At 41.1% G+C, this 18432-nt stretch overlaps 2 protein-coding genes across 9 annotated transcripts in view; one reads left to right on the top strand and one right to left on the bottom strand.

The window, feature by feature from the left end:
- The window catches only part of LOC147022400 (uncharacterized), a 112069-nt gene that overhangs the window by 42891 nt on the left and 50746 nt on the right, over window positions 1–18432 (top strand). For 5 of the 6 annotated variants that reach the window (XR_015061229.1, XR_015061227.1, XR_015061230.1 and 2 more), the window contains one exon: window positions 12666–12847. The exons of the other annotated variant lie outside the window; for it this stretch is intronic. Coding sequence is in view for 1 of the 5 variants with exons in the window: in XM_085893266.1 (XP_085749392.1) it covers window positions 12666–12715 (50 nt within the window). In the remaining 4 variants the exon portion in view is untranslated. The remainder of the gene's footprint in view (window positions 1–12665; window positions 12848–18432) is intronic. 6 annotated transcript variants of the gene reach the window in all.
- Window positions 525–12790, bottom strand: LOC147022402 (uncharacterized). 3 transcript variants are annotated; one of them, XM_085893264.1, is made up of 5 exons: window positions 12663–12790; window positions 7516–10077; window positions 7060–7114; window positions 2641–6604; window positions 525–1435 (listed from the first exon to the last, which is right to left on the bottom strand). In XM_085893264.1, the coding sequence occupies exons 1-2, from the start codon at window positions 12788–12790 to the stop codon at window positions 7959–7961; spliced, it is 2247 nt and encodes a 748-aa protein (XP_085749390.1). In that variant the 3' UTR covers window positions 525–1435; window positions 2641–6604; window positions 7060–7114; window positions 7516–7958. The 3 variants fall into 3 exon arrangements, with proteins under 3 accessions (XP_085749390.1, XP_085749391.1, XP_085749389.1); XM_085893265.1 differs by having other exon boundaries at window positions 525–1417; XM_085893263.1 differs by having other exon boundaries at window positions 525–6604.

The following is an 18432-nucleotide window of genomic DNA, read 5'->3' as shown; positions in this document are numbered from 1 at the left end:
GGCTCAGAACGCTGCGTAGAGGAACTCCAGCCTGGACAGGAAGAGGGGATGAAAGAACTCCATTGAGGGCCACACGATGACTGCGACAGGAGAGGAAGTCTGCGAGCCATGAGTGGAGATGGCCTTGGATACCATAGGAAAAAACACTTAGATGCCGTTCTTCGCTCATTTCATCCTTCACCTTGCACTTCTGTGAGCTTCGATTTTATTACCTCTGTCGGGGCCGAGGCCAACGACTTCAAGGAAAGAAATCAAGTAAGTTCATGTACCAGCTGTTTATTCCGGAAGATAGAAGACACTTCCATGCACGGAAGGAAGAACCCAGCCAGCTACATAGTTGCAAGCTGAATACAAGGTTACAGAGCTTTTCTGAGCGTTTCTATACAGTTTTTACCAAGATATCAGATGGAACTGTGTTGATTTCAAATAAACCACATACAATGGTATTAGTCTGTCAAAAGATTCCTCCGACAATGGTTGGAGTTTGTTTTCTGATACAAGGGGGGGGGGGTGGTGTGGGGGGGAGTAAGAGAGAGTCATTGTTTCATTCTGCTGACTACATGATCACAGATCAAGAGTTTATTATCAGATATGACTTTACAAGAGGTTATTTGCACTAAAGGAAAGATTATGTGTGTGTTTTTCTTTCAAGCTCACTCAGCATGTATATTTTAGTTTAATCAGTTTTCATGTCGATTTGCTCAACCAGTAAATTATTTCTAAACTCAGTTGATTGAATCATGAAAGCAAATAACGAAGTAAATTTTGATTCTTGCATGATTATTGTATTACGTTTAATAATCCAGCTCCCACAGTTTCCCCCTTTTATTTTTGACAGATCAATCCTAAGAGTTTGTTCTGTAACGACAAACCAACTTAAAATCAACATTTGTCGTTTGGTTAGCGGCAGGCTCGTTTCCACCGCGTCACCCAGACTTGCGCTCTGTGGTGAGTTAACAACCTGGCAAGTGGATGCAATACAACGCGGTGCCACCACCTCCCTCCACAGAGTTGGGGCGCCCAGGCGATTTTGGAAGGAAAGAACCCTGTGCAAACTGAACATATTCATCCAATAGGCAATCGCCTTTCCATTTATACTAATCAAATTTTATTTGAGTAAACCACTTGAATTCATTTTCCCCTGAAGTTCTAAAGGTATTTCTATCATTCCACATCTCTATTATTATCAACCATCTGCTTTTGGCTCGTTAGCAATCATTGGTGAATTCTTTCAACTGGGTTTTTGTCATTCCCAAAGGCACAAGTGTCTGAACTTTCATATTTTCCAAAAGGTTCCACCGTCACGGTGTCTCGACTTAATTTTATACTAAGTTCTTCATTTTCTGGGTTTTCTGGATCTTCTGGGTCTTCAGAGATGATTGGTCCAGGGAAACTTGATGTGCCACCACCGTTGTTACTGTCGTAAATTTTCTCGCTCACACACACACATATACAAACACAAACACAAACACACACACACACACACACACACACATACACACCGATCAAAATTTTTATGCATGCTATGATCACAACAATAGCAATGATTATCATCGCTCAACGATCAACATGTGGAGTATCCATGTTCCTCCTCCACCAAACACTCCCATAAACCAAGATCCAAACCCTCCTTCCTTAAAAGAGCCATGCTACTCTGCAGCTACCTTCCTTACGTGTTGTACCACGTCATGGATATGTACCTTCAATAATGCCTGGGGTTCTACAAGATTTTTCATTCGCATCCTTATTTCTATCCTTGTCCCAGTAATTTGTCCCTCAATGATTACTTCTTCTTCCCCCTTACATATTGAGGAAAAATTTGTCCTTTATCGGGGAGTGTGATCATCTTTTTCCCTTGTATAAAGGAAGTTACGTCTCACCCAATTCCGAGGTTAGTTCCAGTGCCAATAGTTAGTACATTTGTATCCCTCCTTTTTCCAGTTACTTGTTATCTCTCGTACTTGCGCACTTACATCCCCTTTTGTCCCTCCTATTCTCGTTCGGACTGGATTAGCTTGTCTACAATCCAGGTACTGACTTGTATCTTCCCCTGAAAATGGGACTGCTGAGAGGGGCAGTCCATACTTGGCTAAGTGGGGAAGCTGTGAGCAAACCCAACACTTGCTTTTGTTCAGATTTTCAGCATGTTGTAAAGATATTGCCAACAAGATGTTGAATGGATGTTCAGTTATCCCTTCATGTAACACTATGCCTCATTTCAGGCATACAGTGTCTACGTCCCCTTAATCCCGTGTGACATGGGGTGCATAATTACATAGAAGAATCATACAGGTGTTTGTCCCATACGTGGCTATCTTATGCAATTGGTCCTTATGTTTACCTCCTTCTTCTTTGCGTACTCTGTCACGACCCATTCATCGTTTCCCCTGCTCTCAACCAACCAAACATTCTGTTCTCCATGACATTCTCATAATACCCTCACTGTCTGTTATCATCCATATTCTCCCAATTATGCACGTGCTAATCAAGAGCACTGCCACATGTGTCATAAACCTCCGGTAACGTTCTTCCCACTTGCAGATTTCCTTTCTTCCCTTTACAACTTCCTGTATGCTTTTTGCAATGAGATGCGTGAATATTATCTTTGTACTTGATAACTGTGGTGGTGACCAATAATACCTGATGTGGTCCAGTCCAACGTGTCTTCAATGCATTCCTCCGTCTGAACACCTTGATGTTCAATCGCATCCTTGATGTTCATACAGCGATCCGTCGCCAGGCTGGATGCTGTGCTGTTCCTCTGCAGCTGGTCTGCTCGTGCTTGTCTGACCTGTGAGTCAAACTCTTTGACAACCTTTGTTAATGCAGCACAAAAGTTAATATTTGTCTTGTCCATCATGTATATGTCCATATGTTTTAGAGATACTTTACGAGCGAACATTCCGTCCATTTCTCTGTGAAGATGGTCAAGTGTTCCCTTCATGACTCTTTCCATTTCCTCATTGGTTTTTAACCCAGCGTCTCTCGAGTTGTCATCAGCTATTCGTTTCTTTAATCTCTGATGTCTTTCAACTTCAATATTCCATTCTTGACAGAGACGCAGTCCTGCTCTGTGGCACCACTCCTTCAAGTAGCGCCCAGAGCATGTGCCATACCTGCTATACCTTAGGTACGCCATCGACCAAGGCAGACCCTTCAGTCAGTGCAATGTGGCATCATCCCTTCGTTCCCTCCATTCTCTTTCAGGCGATACACATTTCTGCCTCATACCTGAAGCAAATACTGACTTGACAAACCCCCCACTTATATAATTATTGGCCTAATTTCCTTTGCTCTGTATCCTTTTGCAACAGTTAATGAAACATGCGATGTTATATTCATGGATTGGTCCATCAAATAGCACTGTTGTGTGAATTCTACCTCCAATCCAATCCAAATATCAATTGTTGCAATTTTGAATTCCACATTCTGTAATTCATTTGCATAATTCACATTCCCTCATTCAAACATCATGGAATCCTACACAGTGCAGGGGTTAATTCCATTCTGCCATATTTCCATCGTGATGCCATACCCAATGTTCTATAACGGGAAATTTGTTTGTATTTCTGCCAAATTCTGCTCAGCCATCTCTCACATGGGCCCATTGTTCGAATAAACATTGAATGTTGATCAAGAGACGTGACTTGAACAATCACCTCCATAAACCCGAAGGAACTCGCACAAGTTCAAACAGTACAATTTGAGATACCATTTTTATAAGTTCCTTTCAAACAAACTCATCAATATTAATAAACCAATGCTCTCAGACTGGGCATTCAATCAACGTCCATCCGAGAGGCGGAATGTACTTTGCATCGTCCGTTTGCGAACATAACAGCATGAGTATTGATGTCCATTTATATATTATATTTGCATCTTTGTTCGGCAATAATGAGCAACTTCATAAACTACACAACAGTCTCGGCATAACCATTCGAATGCCAATTCTGCTCTTCAAAAGTGCTCCCCAATACCAGGCGATCCTCCAACATCCATGTAGCCGTTGTGCCCGGCTGAGTTGCGTATGTATTATGTCCATAGGCACAGGCATTACCCACAGCCGTTACACAGAGATAATGGTTTTTCACCATCGTGAACGATTTATATCGTTACTCATTCAAACATGCCATGGTAACCATGGTGATCAGAAACCTTGACCCATGGTTCATGGAGTTACACAAACAGCTGGAATCAGAAATGCAATGGCAAACCACCTTATGTAATCTTTGCGGAGGTATAAACTCCAGTGTAGTCACTGGTTCGTCATGGCTTTCGCCTGGCATCATCATCTGCCAGCATCCGCCCACACAATGAGCGACCTGCACCTGCATGCTCCTCCATGCAGCACCTTCCACCAAATATGAATAGTTTTTACCGTCAATTTTAAATCTTTTCTCCATCACACGAGGTACTCATTTCTCTCGAAATTTGATATGAATACATTGGCTTCGACTTCAATAAGTTTCAATATCCTTCAACTGTAAACCTCTGTCCTGGTGCTTCACACGCAAGGCACCAAACATCCCGAATCATGCCTCACCAGGCAAGCAAGCCATTATTTGCACACCAATCAATCACAAATTCCTGCAACAGTCGACTGCAAAAACTTAGATCATAATACAGTGATACAACCAATCGTGCTAATACAACCGATCTATTGTTTATGCTCAAAGAATTGTCGGTTTTATCATTGTCAATGACAGAGCACTTTGTCATTGACAACAACAACAATCGAACAATTGTTTTAGTTTTTAATCCCACAACCAGATTCTTACAAGCAGGTCCCCACCTGTTCTCCCATCTGCTAAATCTCACACACACGGCCCAGGAAACAAGCGCACTCACAGCAGGGTGTACTCCTACCCCGCCTCACTGTACGTGAACTGCTGTTGTTTACATTTCATTTAAGATTCATTCTTTTCCTTTTCTGGAAATGTAAAACTATTTATTCTTTTTAAATCAGATCTTATTATTCCAACGACGTTTGCACTCTCCACTGAATCCTGAATGATGACCTCACCCGTTTATGCTAAATCTGAAGATCAATTGTTCTTTCAACCGACTTTGCAGATACACCCCCCCGCCCCCTGAACTCTTCCGGTTTTTCCTTTTGTTGTTGTTTTTTTACAGCCTTGTATCTTTCCTCAATTAATCTCAGGTGGGATTATTGCTGTTCTAAAATGAAGAAGTCATTGTTGCACTCGAGCATTATAACCTCTTTCGTTTTGTCCTTCCGGTAAGACATCCGGCCACGTGACTAATTCCTTCGGTTTCTGCCATATCCTGAGGCAAAACAACGCTGTCATCAATCCTCCCACATCCTCGTGGTTTCCTTTGTTGCAAAACAATATTTGTTCCATGAATCCTTCTGGATTGTCATCATAATCTTTCATTTGCATTTTTATGGCTTGTAAATCACTCTGGTTCCTGCTCTCGCCACTGCTGCTGTGGGGGAGGAAAGCTATCGCCGGTAATATTTTATGAACTTTTAAAAAAGTATATTGTAGTCTTACAAACTTCCTCCAAAACTTGTGCTTTTCATTTGCTCCTCTCGAGGCTCTTTTCAGCTCTCCAATCGACTGGTCTTCGAGTTGATTTTTTAATTTTTTTTCTCTTTCAATCTTTCTCTTCTTAGATTTTCAATTCTATTCGGGGTGAAATCTTTGCTTTTTCTGTTCTCTGTCCACAACTTCACATCTTTTGAAGTTCTCGACCCGTATGTTATGTTCATATACTTGGCATTTGACCCGCCAGGAGCGCATCCTGGTCTCCTATATTTTGTTGTTGATTCCCCATAACTGCTCGTCAGCGTTTACTTTTCGATCTCTTGAAACACTCGTCAGCGATTTCTTCTGTAGAGTCGTTCTTTGCACCTGCGTGCGCTTTCCCTTGCTCTATCTCGTTCTTACCACTCCTCAGTGTCCTTTATAGCGATTAAACACTATGGCCACTTCTGCTTTCTACCAGCCCTCCGCGGCCCCTTCCTCGCCTATCCTGCCAAGTAGTGACTTGGCGATAATCCTGCGCTTCCCGCCCTCTCGACTCAGTCACTCTTTATAACAATCCCACGTCTCCCGCGCTGCCAGACTCGGTGATCCTTTCAATACGTAAGGCCTCCGCTATTTTACACAACTTGACCATGTACGCAACGTACATCAACACTTTTATCATAAACCTACCAGATGTTCCCCTTTTCTTAAGGAATAAACTTCTCATTTTCTTAAAAATAAAAGAAATAAATTTTTTAAAACCCTAAAGTAAAATAAAATAAATAAATGTCTTCTATCTTATCCAAAAAACATATTTCTATGTGTCCTTACCTTTCAAATTTTGGTTTGAAACCGAGCAATCCCTTGTGGAGGTAGAGTTGCATGGACACATGGACACGAAAAGGGTACAAGTGATTCAGGTCGATGGAAGGTTTAATTACCTGCACTTCTGGAGACTGATGTTTATCTTTTTTAAATGTAGGATCAGCCGTCTGTAAGAGTCTGTAGTTTCATCTTACTTTCCTGGAGTGCTTGTACGACAGAGTGATGATGGATCTACTGCTGAGCATCACATCTTCTTCTCCAGTTGGCCGTTCCTGAAACTTCTTCCTCTGCACCCACATCAACAAAAGGATGTCAAAATCCCTCTATGCCATTGTCCTCATCATCTCCATCATTATTCAGTCTTCCATCGCAATCCTTGAAATATTATATCCTATCAATTGGTTTCTGCATCTCAGTTAAATTTTTCTTCTTTCTTTTGCATTCAATTTCACATCTTCATTGTCTTCATCACAAGCTCCCACTGGATGATTCAAACAATTAATTTTAGTGATCGTCCATGTCTACGCAATGACTGACATGTGCACATTAACACTCATGCTGGACTTCCACCAAATGGAAGGTTTGTTTGCTGATTGTCTGGATTCGAGTTCAGCAAAATATTTGTTTGTCTTCAACACTGTTGAGGCGCAGACAAAACGGGACATGATGCAGGTGAAGACCAGGTAGTTTGGACCATGTTTGGAATAGTTTATAATGTAAGACAAGAATCTTGGCAACGTACGTTCCAACTGGTACGATGGTTTCAGGTGAGCTGGACAGAGCACCTTCTGAGGGGCCTTTGGGAAATACAACAGAAATATGAAAGATTAAACACATTGATATCTTCATCAGTTTGACAACTTGTTCAGAAAGGGCCACAGAAGTAAATGCATGGATGGAACAGGTAATCGTTGAAAAGGTGAATCAGGTGATCTCATCCAATCGAAGGGAGGTGAAGTTCTTGTTCTATATTCTGCATGGGGATAACCATTTCAACAAGATACCTTCCCACAAAAATTATAATTACAATTATCTCCACAATTTATGATATTCTTCTTCATCGAAGGAAGTGTAAACAGCAATGTCTGTGAAAGACAAAGTGCCAAAATTTATTTCAACTTCATGTTTTGATCTTGGGGTGAGCTGTGTTTGCACTCGTGTTCACCCGACCTGTCAAAAGGTATTGAAAAGTGCTTACCTGTTGAAGGTCTTGCATCGCATATGGCTTCTGCTGTTGCGGCCATTCGTCATGGTTAGGTTTCCGTTGAGGATGCAGCGAATGAGAAACGTAAGTTGGTGATTAATTGCTTTTCCTCAACAATGAGACCCCGCCATGGTTTTCTGAAGCTTTGCTGTCTTCACTCCAAAAGTTTAGGTTCGTGTTCTGATGAAATGTAAAATGTCCATCAGGAGTGAAATTCCCTATCCTTGACTGGAGTTTCCAAAAAAGGTTTCGGTTATGGCTCCGATATTATCTCAGGTAAATTCACTTGTTTGGAAGAGACCGTGTGTTGATGGAAATTGTTTTCAATAGAATATACTGTCTTTCTTTTATCGTGTGCAGCATGAGGACACTGTATCATGTGAGATGAGACATGAGGAGGGACGGTGGTGATCTTTGGAGATGAGGCGGGATGGTCCTCATCTACGGAGATGAGGGTTGTTCTTGGGCTTCTTCAGGAGGATGACTTTGTCTCCTCTGATGGTGTATTGCCCGTTTGGATCACTTTCTCTCTTTTTGTCAAGATCACTCAGCAGCAACTCTTGTTTTTCTCTTTGGAGCTGAGTGTAGTCTGGAGTGATAAATATATTTCTTGTCCACAGAGAGGGATCATGCAAATTCCGGATCTTCTTATTATTCGAAAGAACCTGATTCCTGTCAGACTCGCATCTGAAAACAACTTTTATGGGTCTGGAGCTGTTCTCAACATAGCGTCCAATGCGGAAAGTCCGTTCAGGCTCGATGTCCAGGTTCATGGCTTTTATTAATTTTGCCACAGCCTCCGTATCATGTTCACCTTTTCCCTCCTTCACTCCACGGAACATGAGGTTGTTTTTGCGCCTTTCAATTTCCGCGCCTTCGTCCTTGAGAAACTCAGATTGAGAAGAATGTTGTGGCTCCCGTTTGGGTGGCAGCCGATGAACATCGTGCTGTTTCTGCTGACGCAACCTGACTTCACGTTGAGGCTTCGGTTGTTGTTGGAGGACAACACTGTACAGTTGTTTTTGCTGCTGCAGCTCGTCATCACTGTGAGGGTTCGGTTCAGTCGGCGGCAGCAAACCAACATTGCCCTCTTTCTGCTGTTGCTGCTGCAGCTCGTCATTCGTTCCAAGCATTTCTTCCTCGTTTTTCTCAGCAAGCTTTCCTGTATTTTTTACTTCGGTCTCTATTTCCAAGACCTCCTTCTCCCTTCCCTCCACATTATTTTTTCTGTCCCTCATCTCGTTCTCTCTAACCGTTAACATGAACTCTTTCAGTTTGCATTTAACTTCACATTGTATTCGTTCTTCCTTGTGTTCTCTCTCTCGAACACGAATCTCTTCCTCGTTTTTCTTGGCATGCTTTCCTGTATTTTTTACTTCGGTCTCTCTTTCCAAGACCTCCTTCTCCCTTCCCTCCACATTATTTTTTCTGTCCCTCATCTCTTTCTCTCTCAGCGTTAACATGAACTCCTTCAGTTTCCATTTAACTTCACATTGTTTTCGTTCTTCCTTCTGTTCTCTCTCTCGAACACTAATCTCTTCCTCGTTTTTCTCAGGAAGCTTTCCTGTATCTTTTACTTTGGTCTCTCTTTCCAAGACCTCCTTCTCCCTTCCCTCCACATTATTTTTTCTATCCCTCATCTCTTTCTCTCCAACCGATAACATGAACTCTTTCAGTTCCCATTTAATTTCACATTGTTTTCGTTCTTCCTGGTGTTCTCTCGCTCGAACACGAATCTCTTCTTCCAATTTACGCAGCCTGCACTCTCCATCGTTGAGCTCCTCTCCTTTTTCGTGCATACGAATCTGCCGTTGATTTATCTCCTCGTCTTTCCCATTCATTAATGCTTCAAACGCACCTTGTCGCTCCAGCTCCTCTTCTTTACGTGTCTGCAGGTGTTGCTCCTGCTGCTGCAAACGTTTCTTCCAGTTCTGAATCTCGAACATTCTATTTTCCACAACCAGCGTTTTCTGGTTAAGTTCTTTATTTTTGCGTTTGATCCACATTCGGACTTGGAATTGGTCTTTTGTTCGTGCGGATTCTTCTTTCTTTCTCATCCTGAGCTTTTCTTCATTTTTCCTCTGTTCTTCCTCATTTTTCCTCTCCTGTTCATTTATCTTTCTCTGTTCTTTTTCATTTTTCTGCCTCTGCTGTTCCTCCTTTCCTTTCTTCCGGTCCTTTTCCTCCTTTTGCCATAACTCTTTTTCCAGTTTCCATTTCACGTCCTTTTCCATCAACTCATGTTCCATTTCCTGCACAAACTTCTCTCTTTGTACAAGATTTCTTTCATTTTCGACCAACCGAGCCTCATATTCCTGAAGCTTTTCTTCCTCTGCTCGTAAAACCTTTTCTTTCTCTTTTTGATATTCTTCCTCCTCTTGTTCATCATCACCAAAGTTCTGTTTTGCTGTGAACTCCATTTTGTTTGTAATTTTCAGAACCTCCTTTCCCTCTGCTTTCTGAATCTCAAGGTGTTCAGTTTCCCGAACCTCCGTTACTAATGGTGGATTAAGTTTTGATTCATTTTTCTGTTTCACTTTGCATCGACATCGTAAACTGCAACAAAACAAACAAACATTTTCAGTTCAAGCTTAAATGAAGTTTTACATCACATGAAAAGTATTGAACACATGGTTTTGTAAAACATAAACAAACAAGTTCCACAAGTGTTACAATTCTGGAGGATACGGAATATGGAGCATGCAGATGTAACTTAAACAATGTCCGTAGGAACGGTGTGGAACGATGAATCACACTTGATTATTTGAAGAATCTCATGTAATGGTCGAGGATGTTATGAACTTTTGCATTTGTTTTTGCTGAAGAAGGAAATTGTGACTTTTTTGTAAATCAAGCCTAACTTTGCTGGAATTCCATTGGTAACATTTTGTCTTGACGTCATTTGGTGGCCATCTTGGATTTTTAAAATATCCGCCGTTTCAGAAGTATTTTTTCCCACAACTTTGATATTGACCAACAAACTCTTCCTTGGAAATGAACACTTCGTAGCTGGAGTTTTAGTTTATCTTGACAAGAAATGTTAAATGAGTAACCTTTAAGAGTCTTCCTTAAAACATCATTGTCAGTTTGTGTGAACGTAAAATCCAGTCAGAGGTGTCAACTTGTGTCACATTCGTGGAACATCATTCATATCATCATGTGCTGTGTATAAAGAAATTAAATTACATCACTTATACTTCATAGACGAAGATAATGGTAAATGGACTTTTTTAGAACATTCACCATGGATCAAGTTATCAAAGGAAGAAGTGTGAGAAAGAAAGAGCTGTGTGAGAAGAAAGTATCACTCAGTAAATAGCAAGAGCGATGAGGAAACTGTGTTAAAAATTAACAAAATACGGAGGCAACAAGGAACAAGCATTTGGTGAATTGGAAAATGTACTGTTTACACATTCAATAACAAAATCAATCTGAATGTCAAGGAAATCATCACGTGGAATCTATCCATGTCTGGTTATCCTTCATTATTTCAGATAGATTGTTCTTTCAAAAACAAAAAGCTCGTTGTTCTTTCACTTGAATAATCATCAACTTCTCGTGTTTCACATTATCTTCTGGGAAACATGATGGCATCTCCAAAAGAGCTCCCGTTTAACAAACCAACAACAGAATTAAACTCTGCTTGTATTGCCAGACAGATACTGATAAAAAGCTTGTTGTTACTCAAAACAGAAAGAACCTTCAAAGAATCAGCATTTGAAACTTTTCCAAAGTCTGCACAGAAAAAGGCAGATGATGACAATCCAGAATTTGTGTGAGTTGGACAAAGGTTGCTTTGATTTGGAGCAGACAAGCTTAAAGCGAAGAAAGCCACTTTTCACAGAGATTGACATTAAAAAACCAAGTCACCTGGATAAAACCGAGTCACCTGGATAAAACCGAGTCACCTGGATAAAACCGAGTCACCTGGATAAAACCGAGTCACCTGGATAAAACTGAGTCACCTGGATCGAGATGAAAGAAGAAGCAAACTTGCTGTTCCTTCACAAGGTAACTTCACTGACAAAGAGGACGACCCAGTGCTTCAGAATCTATTAAGTAAACTGGTTTCAGCAGCACAGTGTTTGTCAAATCAAAATGTGTATTTTGTCAACGAATCACAGATGAGGAAGAGCCTAAAGTATATGAAAAACTCCAGAAGGGACAATTCCTGGTAACATGGGAGGAAACAATCCAATTAATTGTAAACAGCAGTTATTATGATGCCTGGAAAGTTAGGCTTGCTGACATGCTGTCTTCTGGAGATTCACTGTCTCATCCTCTGGAGATTTCTGTCTTCTGGAGATTCACTGTCTCGTGACGTTTTGAACCATTGCACGTCCTGCTTCACAAAAAACTGGGAAAAGCACATTGAGCATCCATGTTATGAAGAGAAAACTCTTGAAAACAGGGTACCAATCATCCAGCCTTCAGTGAGTGTTGCATTTATTGCCACAGACTGATAGTTCTTCAGCGTTCTGCAAGACCAAGTTGATGAGGGGCAGTATATCGACATGGCTGAACTGCAGAAGTGCAGATTTTTCATGAATTGCAAGACAGACTGCTGAAACTTTTGCAGGTTTTTTTTTGACACACAGGTTAGTGAATACACAACTCTAATTACAAACAGCTTCCCAAAGTGAAGGCTTTACAAAGTTCCACCGGACCTGCAGATGACCAATGAGGTATTTACACCAAATTTAACTTGATTAATGCAGCAAAAGTGGGTTTGTTCATGGCAGCCATTTTGAATCCAAGATGAATCCAGCCATCCAGAACTTTGAGAAAATTTTAACTTCTTTGCATGACAAATGTGGGTATTGTCACCAAAATAGACTTCATATGACATTCAAAGCCCAAGTTGTTGGGAAATTTGGTGTAACATGGTGGCCATCTTGAAATTCAAAATGGCCCCATAACATTGGATGAAAAAAATGTTACCAATGGATTTTGGACACCTTATCATCCCTTCCAGCAATTAAACTACACATTCCATTTGTAACAAAAAAAAAAATTCTCGTCCTTTTTGATCTAACATAACATCGTACACAATAAACTCTCTACAAATATCTGAGCGATCTTGTTCTCTCGTGGATGAAGGTATGATAGATATTGATGAATAAGTCACTTGTATTCTTTACCAGTGAATGCAGAGCTTTCTTTTGGGGCTCCCCTTGTTGTTGAACCAACATGACGGATCAAATGTGATTACAACATAAAATAAAAGGAAGGAAGTCACGATGAACGCGACGTCGCGAACCACAGACATCCCTCCATCCTCAACAGCATCATTCTGGAAAACCTGTGGAAATGGACAAGGGCAGGGGTAGGAGGAATGTTTATTTTTCATTTAAAATTAAATAAACAATGTTTTTACAATTATTTTACAAAATCTAAAAGTTCATGACAAAATACGAACAACATGACTTGCAATTTTTAAATACAAACACGATGGCTCATGGAATGGTCGAGAGTTTACTCGTTTATGCAATAACTGAGTGATGATGAGAGAGGAGATTCGAAGGGCATGGAGGCAAAGCATTCTGGGACTAGTGTTTGATAATCCACTTGCTGGATGAATGTATTTTAGACTATCAAATACTACCTGTCACTTCACTGATGGAAATATGATAAGTTGGGACAAAAATAGGGGGACGGAGGGAGGGTGGAGGGGGAGAAAGGAGGGGTGTGGGAGCAAGGAGGAAAGGAGAGAGAGGAGGGGTGGGGGAAGTGACGGCACTGTGAGGTGAGAAGAATGGAAGGCACACGTGTGGTGGAGCATTAATTACGATTCATAGTCTCATCAAAATGATTTTCCATTTTCTACTGATAATACGAAAAATACTGCCTGGAGACCAACACCACTCAGACATGTCTGGAGACAAACACCGCTTGGAGACAAACATCACCCGGAGACACACACCGCCCAGAGACAAACAGCGCCCAGAGAAGTCCAGAGACAAACACTGCCCAGACGCATCCAGAGAAAAGCAATGCCCGGACGCGTCCGGATCCAAGCTGTCTGGAAATAATCACCACCTGGCCATGTCCGGAGACAAACACCTGTCTAGTCATAAACACACGACCTGGCCAGGTCCGGAGATAAATACAACCCGGGCATATCTGGATACAAACACCGCTCGGACGTAACCACTGTCCAGACACGTCCAGAGATAACCACTGTCCGGATACAATCACCATCCACATCCATCCAGAGAGAGAGAGAGAGAGGAGGGAACAATGGAGAGGGATATGGAAGGAGGGTGCTGCACTGTATGAGGAGGGGGAGAAGTGTGGATGGGACAAAGAAAGAGAGACAGAGAGTGGTGGTGAGGGAGGGGAGTCAGACGCGAGAATGTTATGCTTTTGAACAACACACACAGACACACACACACACACACACACACACGCTCACACACTGGGCCAATATCGCCAATTTTTTGGTAATCACCTGATTGGAGTCGGTGTTATTATTGAATGCAATACGTACTGTATACAACCCAAAAACCTTGAGTGGCTTTCAGCCTTGTTATGGGGAAATTTAAATAAACAAATTATGAAAACAACATTGCATGATAGATGTTTCAAGATGATGAATGTACTTGTGGTATTATAAAAAGTAAAGTTGGCGACATGTCTGTAAATCTGTGTATTCACATTGAATTCCCTTTTCTGACATGTTGTGTTTCCTGTCACGTATCACTTGGTGAATTGAACTTAAATTCAAACTTTGATCGGAACTCGATGGGACGGCCCATCATGCTCTGATTGGTCAAACTTGTCAAAGCAATAAGCCCCTCACTCACCCACCAACCAACTCCCCCCATTTTAAATCCTCCATACGGTCCTGATTTACCAAGCTGGAAAGAGACTCCGAACGTGTTGTTCACCTTCCCCAAGTACAATACGTTGTCATTTCTCACAATCCCCACTTACCTGCTGTGATGGACGGGACGCTCCACTTCCGAGGATGGTGAGTACGAACAGCACGAGGGGAAACAACATGGCTGGTGCAAGGCTCTCCCCAAACTGAAGATTTTATGAAACCGCTCTGTCTAATGAGTTCTCTGTTGTTGCATTTCTTCTTGTGATGTCACAATGGTCTGTGGCCACGCCCCCTGACCTCGTCTGCATTGATATCTCAACCGAGATATAATTACATATTTTTTTGTTCCAAATAATTTCTTCCAATGAAAACCACGTGACCCAAGGTTGATGAACAACACGAGTCCTTTCTCTTTCAATTCTTTTACCCCAATGAGAACAGGATTTAAAACGTTCATTTTTATCAGTTGGGATTCTCATTCGAAACCTTGCACAACAGACGTGTGTTTATTTAATTAATGATATTCATGATAACCCTTGTTATAAAGGAGCTTACATAGTGAGTTATGGTTCACCTCCCTCCTTATTTATTTATATCTCTTTGGTATTAGTGTGAATGAACATTCATTTTGTGTTTGTTCATGCATACGTAATAAATAGATAACTTTTTATAGAATCACACCGAACCACCTCGTATTCTCAACACATCCACTACTGAAGGTGGATGAAGGTGATGTTTCCACCAATGTTTGTTCCTTGAGAAATCGAACATTTGTAAATTAGTATAACGTAGTTTGGTAGGGAGTGTTGTTCTCCATCGGTCTGGATAGCACGGGGAAAATGGCGGCTCCGTCAAATACTCACAAAATGATCCGTTTAAAAATACGACGGAGTCAATTAATACGTCTTGGAAACCTTATACCGTTTATTAATTAAATACGAGATGGGGAACCTGGTGTTACCTGTTTTAATCCTGTTTAATAATTAAATACGAGCTGGGGTACCTGGTGTTACCTGTTTTAATCCTGATTATTAATTATATACGAGCTGGGGTACCTGGTGTTACCTGTTTTAATCCTGTTTATTAATTAAATACGAGCTGAGGTACCTGGTGTTACCTGTTTTAATCCTGATTATTAATTAAATACGAGCTGGGGTTCCTGGTGTTCCCTGTTTTAATCCCGTTTATTTATTAAATACGAGCTGGGGTACCTGGTGTTACCTGTTTTAATCCTGTTAATTAATTATACACGAGCTGGGGTACCTGGTGTTACCTGTTTTAATCCTGTTAATTAATTATACACGAGCTGGGGTACCTGTACTGGTGTTACCTGTTTTAATCCTGTTAATTAATTATACACGAGCTGGGGTACCTGGTATTCCCTGTTTTAATCCTGTTCATTAATTAAATACGAGCTGGGTTTCCTGGTGTTACCTATTCTCATCCTGTTAATTCATTCATTACCAGTCTGGGTTTACCAAGCTCCAAAGAAAGTGACTCCGATCGTGTTGTTTACCTTCCCCAAGTACAATACTTTGTTATTTCTCACAATCCCCACTTACCTGCTGTGATGGACGGGACGCTCCACTTCCGAGGATGTTGAGCACGAACAGCACGATGGGAAACAACATGGCTGGTGCACGGCTCTCCACGAACTGAAGATTTAATGATACCGCCCTGTATAAAGAGTTCTCTATTGTTGCAGTTCTTATTGTGATGTCACAATGGACTGTGGCCACGCCCCCTTCCCTCGTCTGCATTGGTATCTCAACCGAGATATAATTATATATTTTTGTTCCAAATAACCTCTTCCGGTGAAAACCATGTGACCCAAGGTTGATGAACAACACGAGTCCTTTCTCTTTCAATTCTTTTACCCCAATGAGAACAGGATTTAACTCGTTCATTTTTATCAGTTGGGATTCTCATTCGAAACCTTGCACAACAGACGTGTGTTTATTTAATTAATGATATTCATGATAACCCTTGTTATAAAGGAGCTTACATAGTGAGTTGTGGTTCACCTCCCTCCTTATTTATTTATATCTCTTTGGTATTAGTGTGAATGAACATTCATTTTGTGTTTGTTCATGCATACGTAATAAATAGATAACTTTTTATAGAATCACACCGAACCACCTCGTATTCTCAACACATCCACTACAGAAGGTGCTAGAAGGTGATGTTTCCACCAATGTTTGTTCTTTGAGAAATCGAACATTTGTAAATTAGTATAACGTAGTTTGGTGGGGAGTGTTGTTCTCCATCGGAAGGGAGAGCACGGGGAAAATGGCGGCTCCGTGAAATACTCACAAAATGATCCGTTTAAAAATACCATGGAGTCAATTAATACGTCTTGGAAACCTTATACCGTTTATTAATTAAATACGAGATGGGGAACCTGGTGTTACCTGTTTTAATCCAGTTTATTAATTAAATACGAGCTGGGGTACCTGGTGTTACCTGTTTTAATCCTGATTATTAATTATACACGAGCTGGGGTACCTGGTGTTACCTGTTTTAATCCTGATTATTAATTATATACGAGCTGGGGTTCCTGGTGTTCCCTGTTTTAATCCCGTTTATTAATTAAATACGAGCTGGGGTACCTGGTGTTACCTGTTTTAATCCTGTTAATTAATTATACACGAGCTGGGGTACCTGGTGTTACATGTTTTAATCCTGTTAATTAATTATACACGAGCTGGGGTACCTGTACTGGTGTTACCTGTTTTAATCCTGTTAATTAATTATACACGAGCTGGGGTACCTGGTATTCCCTGTTTTAATCCTGTTCATTAATTAAATACGAGCTGGGTTTCCTGGTGTTACCTGTTCTCGTCCTGTTAATTCATTCAATACCAGTCTGGGTTTACCAAGCTCCAAAGAAAGTGAATCCGATCGTGTTGTTTACCTTCCCCAAGTACAATACTTTGTTTTTTCTCACAATCCCCACTTACCTGCTGTGATGGACGGGACGCTCCACTTCCGAGGATGTTGAGCACAAACAGCACGATGGGAAACAACATGGCTGGTGCACGGCTCTCCACGAACTGAAGATTTAATGATACCGCCCTGTATAAAGAGTTCTCTATTGTTGCAGTTCTTATTGTGATGTCACAATGGACTGTGGCCACGCCCCCTTCCCTCGTCTGCATTGGTATCTCAACCGAGATATAATTATATATTTTTGTTCCAAATAACCTCTTCCGGTGAAAACCATGTGACCCAAGGTTGATGAACAACACGAGTCCTTTCTCTTTCAAATCTTTTACCCCAATGAGAACAGGATTTAAAACGTTAATTTTGATCAGTTGAGATTCTCTTTTGAAACCTTGCACAACAGACATGTGTTTATTTAATTAATGTTATTCATGATAACCCTTGTTATAAAGGAGCTTACATAGTGAGTAATGGTACACCTCCTTATTTATTTATATCTCTTTAGTATTAGTTTGAATGAACATTCATTTTGTGTTTGTACGTGCATTCCTAATAAATAGATAACCTTTTATACATTCACACCGAACCACCTCGTATTCTCAACACATCCACTACTGAAGGTGGATGAAGGTGATGTTTCCACCCATGTTTGTTCCTTGTGAAATCGAACATTTGTAAATTAGTATAACGTAGTTTGGTGGGGAGTGTTGTTCTCCATCGGTCGGGACAGCACGGGGAAAATGGCGGCTCCGTCAAATACTCACAAAATGATCCGTTTAAAAATACTATGGAGTCAATTAATACGTCTTTGAAACCTTCTACTGTTTATTAATTCAATACGAGCTGGGGCACCTGGTGTTACCTGTTATAATCCTGATTTTTTTTTTCTTAAATACGAGCTGGGGTAGGCCCTTTCTGGTGTAAGTGTCCCATGGGAGGGATGATGGTTGTGATCACTGAATACGAGATGGGATTGATCTGCACATGAGAGAGAGAGAGAGAGAGAGAGGGAATGTGACAGAGACAGAGACAGGGAGGGAGAGAAAGAGATTGTGAGAGAGTGAGTGAGAGTGAGAGAGTGTCTGTGGAAGAAATCACACGCTGTGTTCACATCAGGGTCAAGGTGTGTTTGTGTTCCCACC

The sequence above is a fragment of the Eptatretus burgeri genome, chromosome 8 (assembly GCF_056783735.1).
Source record: "Eptatretus burgeri isolate ZD-2024b chromosome 8, Ebu_testis_v1, whole genome shotgun sequence".
NCBI lineage: Eukaryota > Metazoa > Chordata > Myxini > Myxiniformes > Myxinidae > Eptatretus > Eptatretus burgeri.
This window is presented reverse-complemented; position numbering and strand designations above follow the sequence as displayed.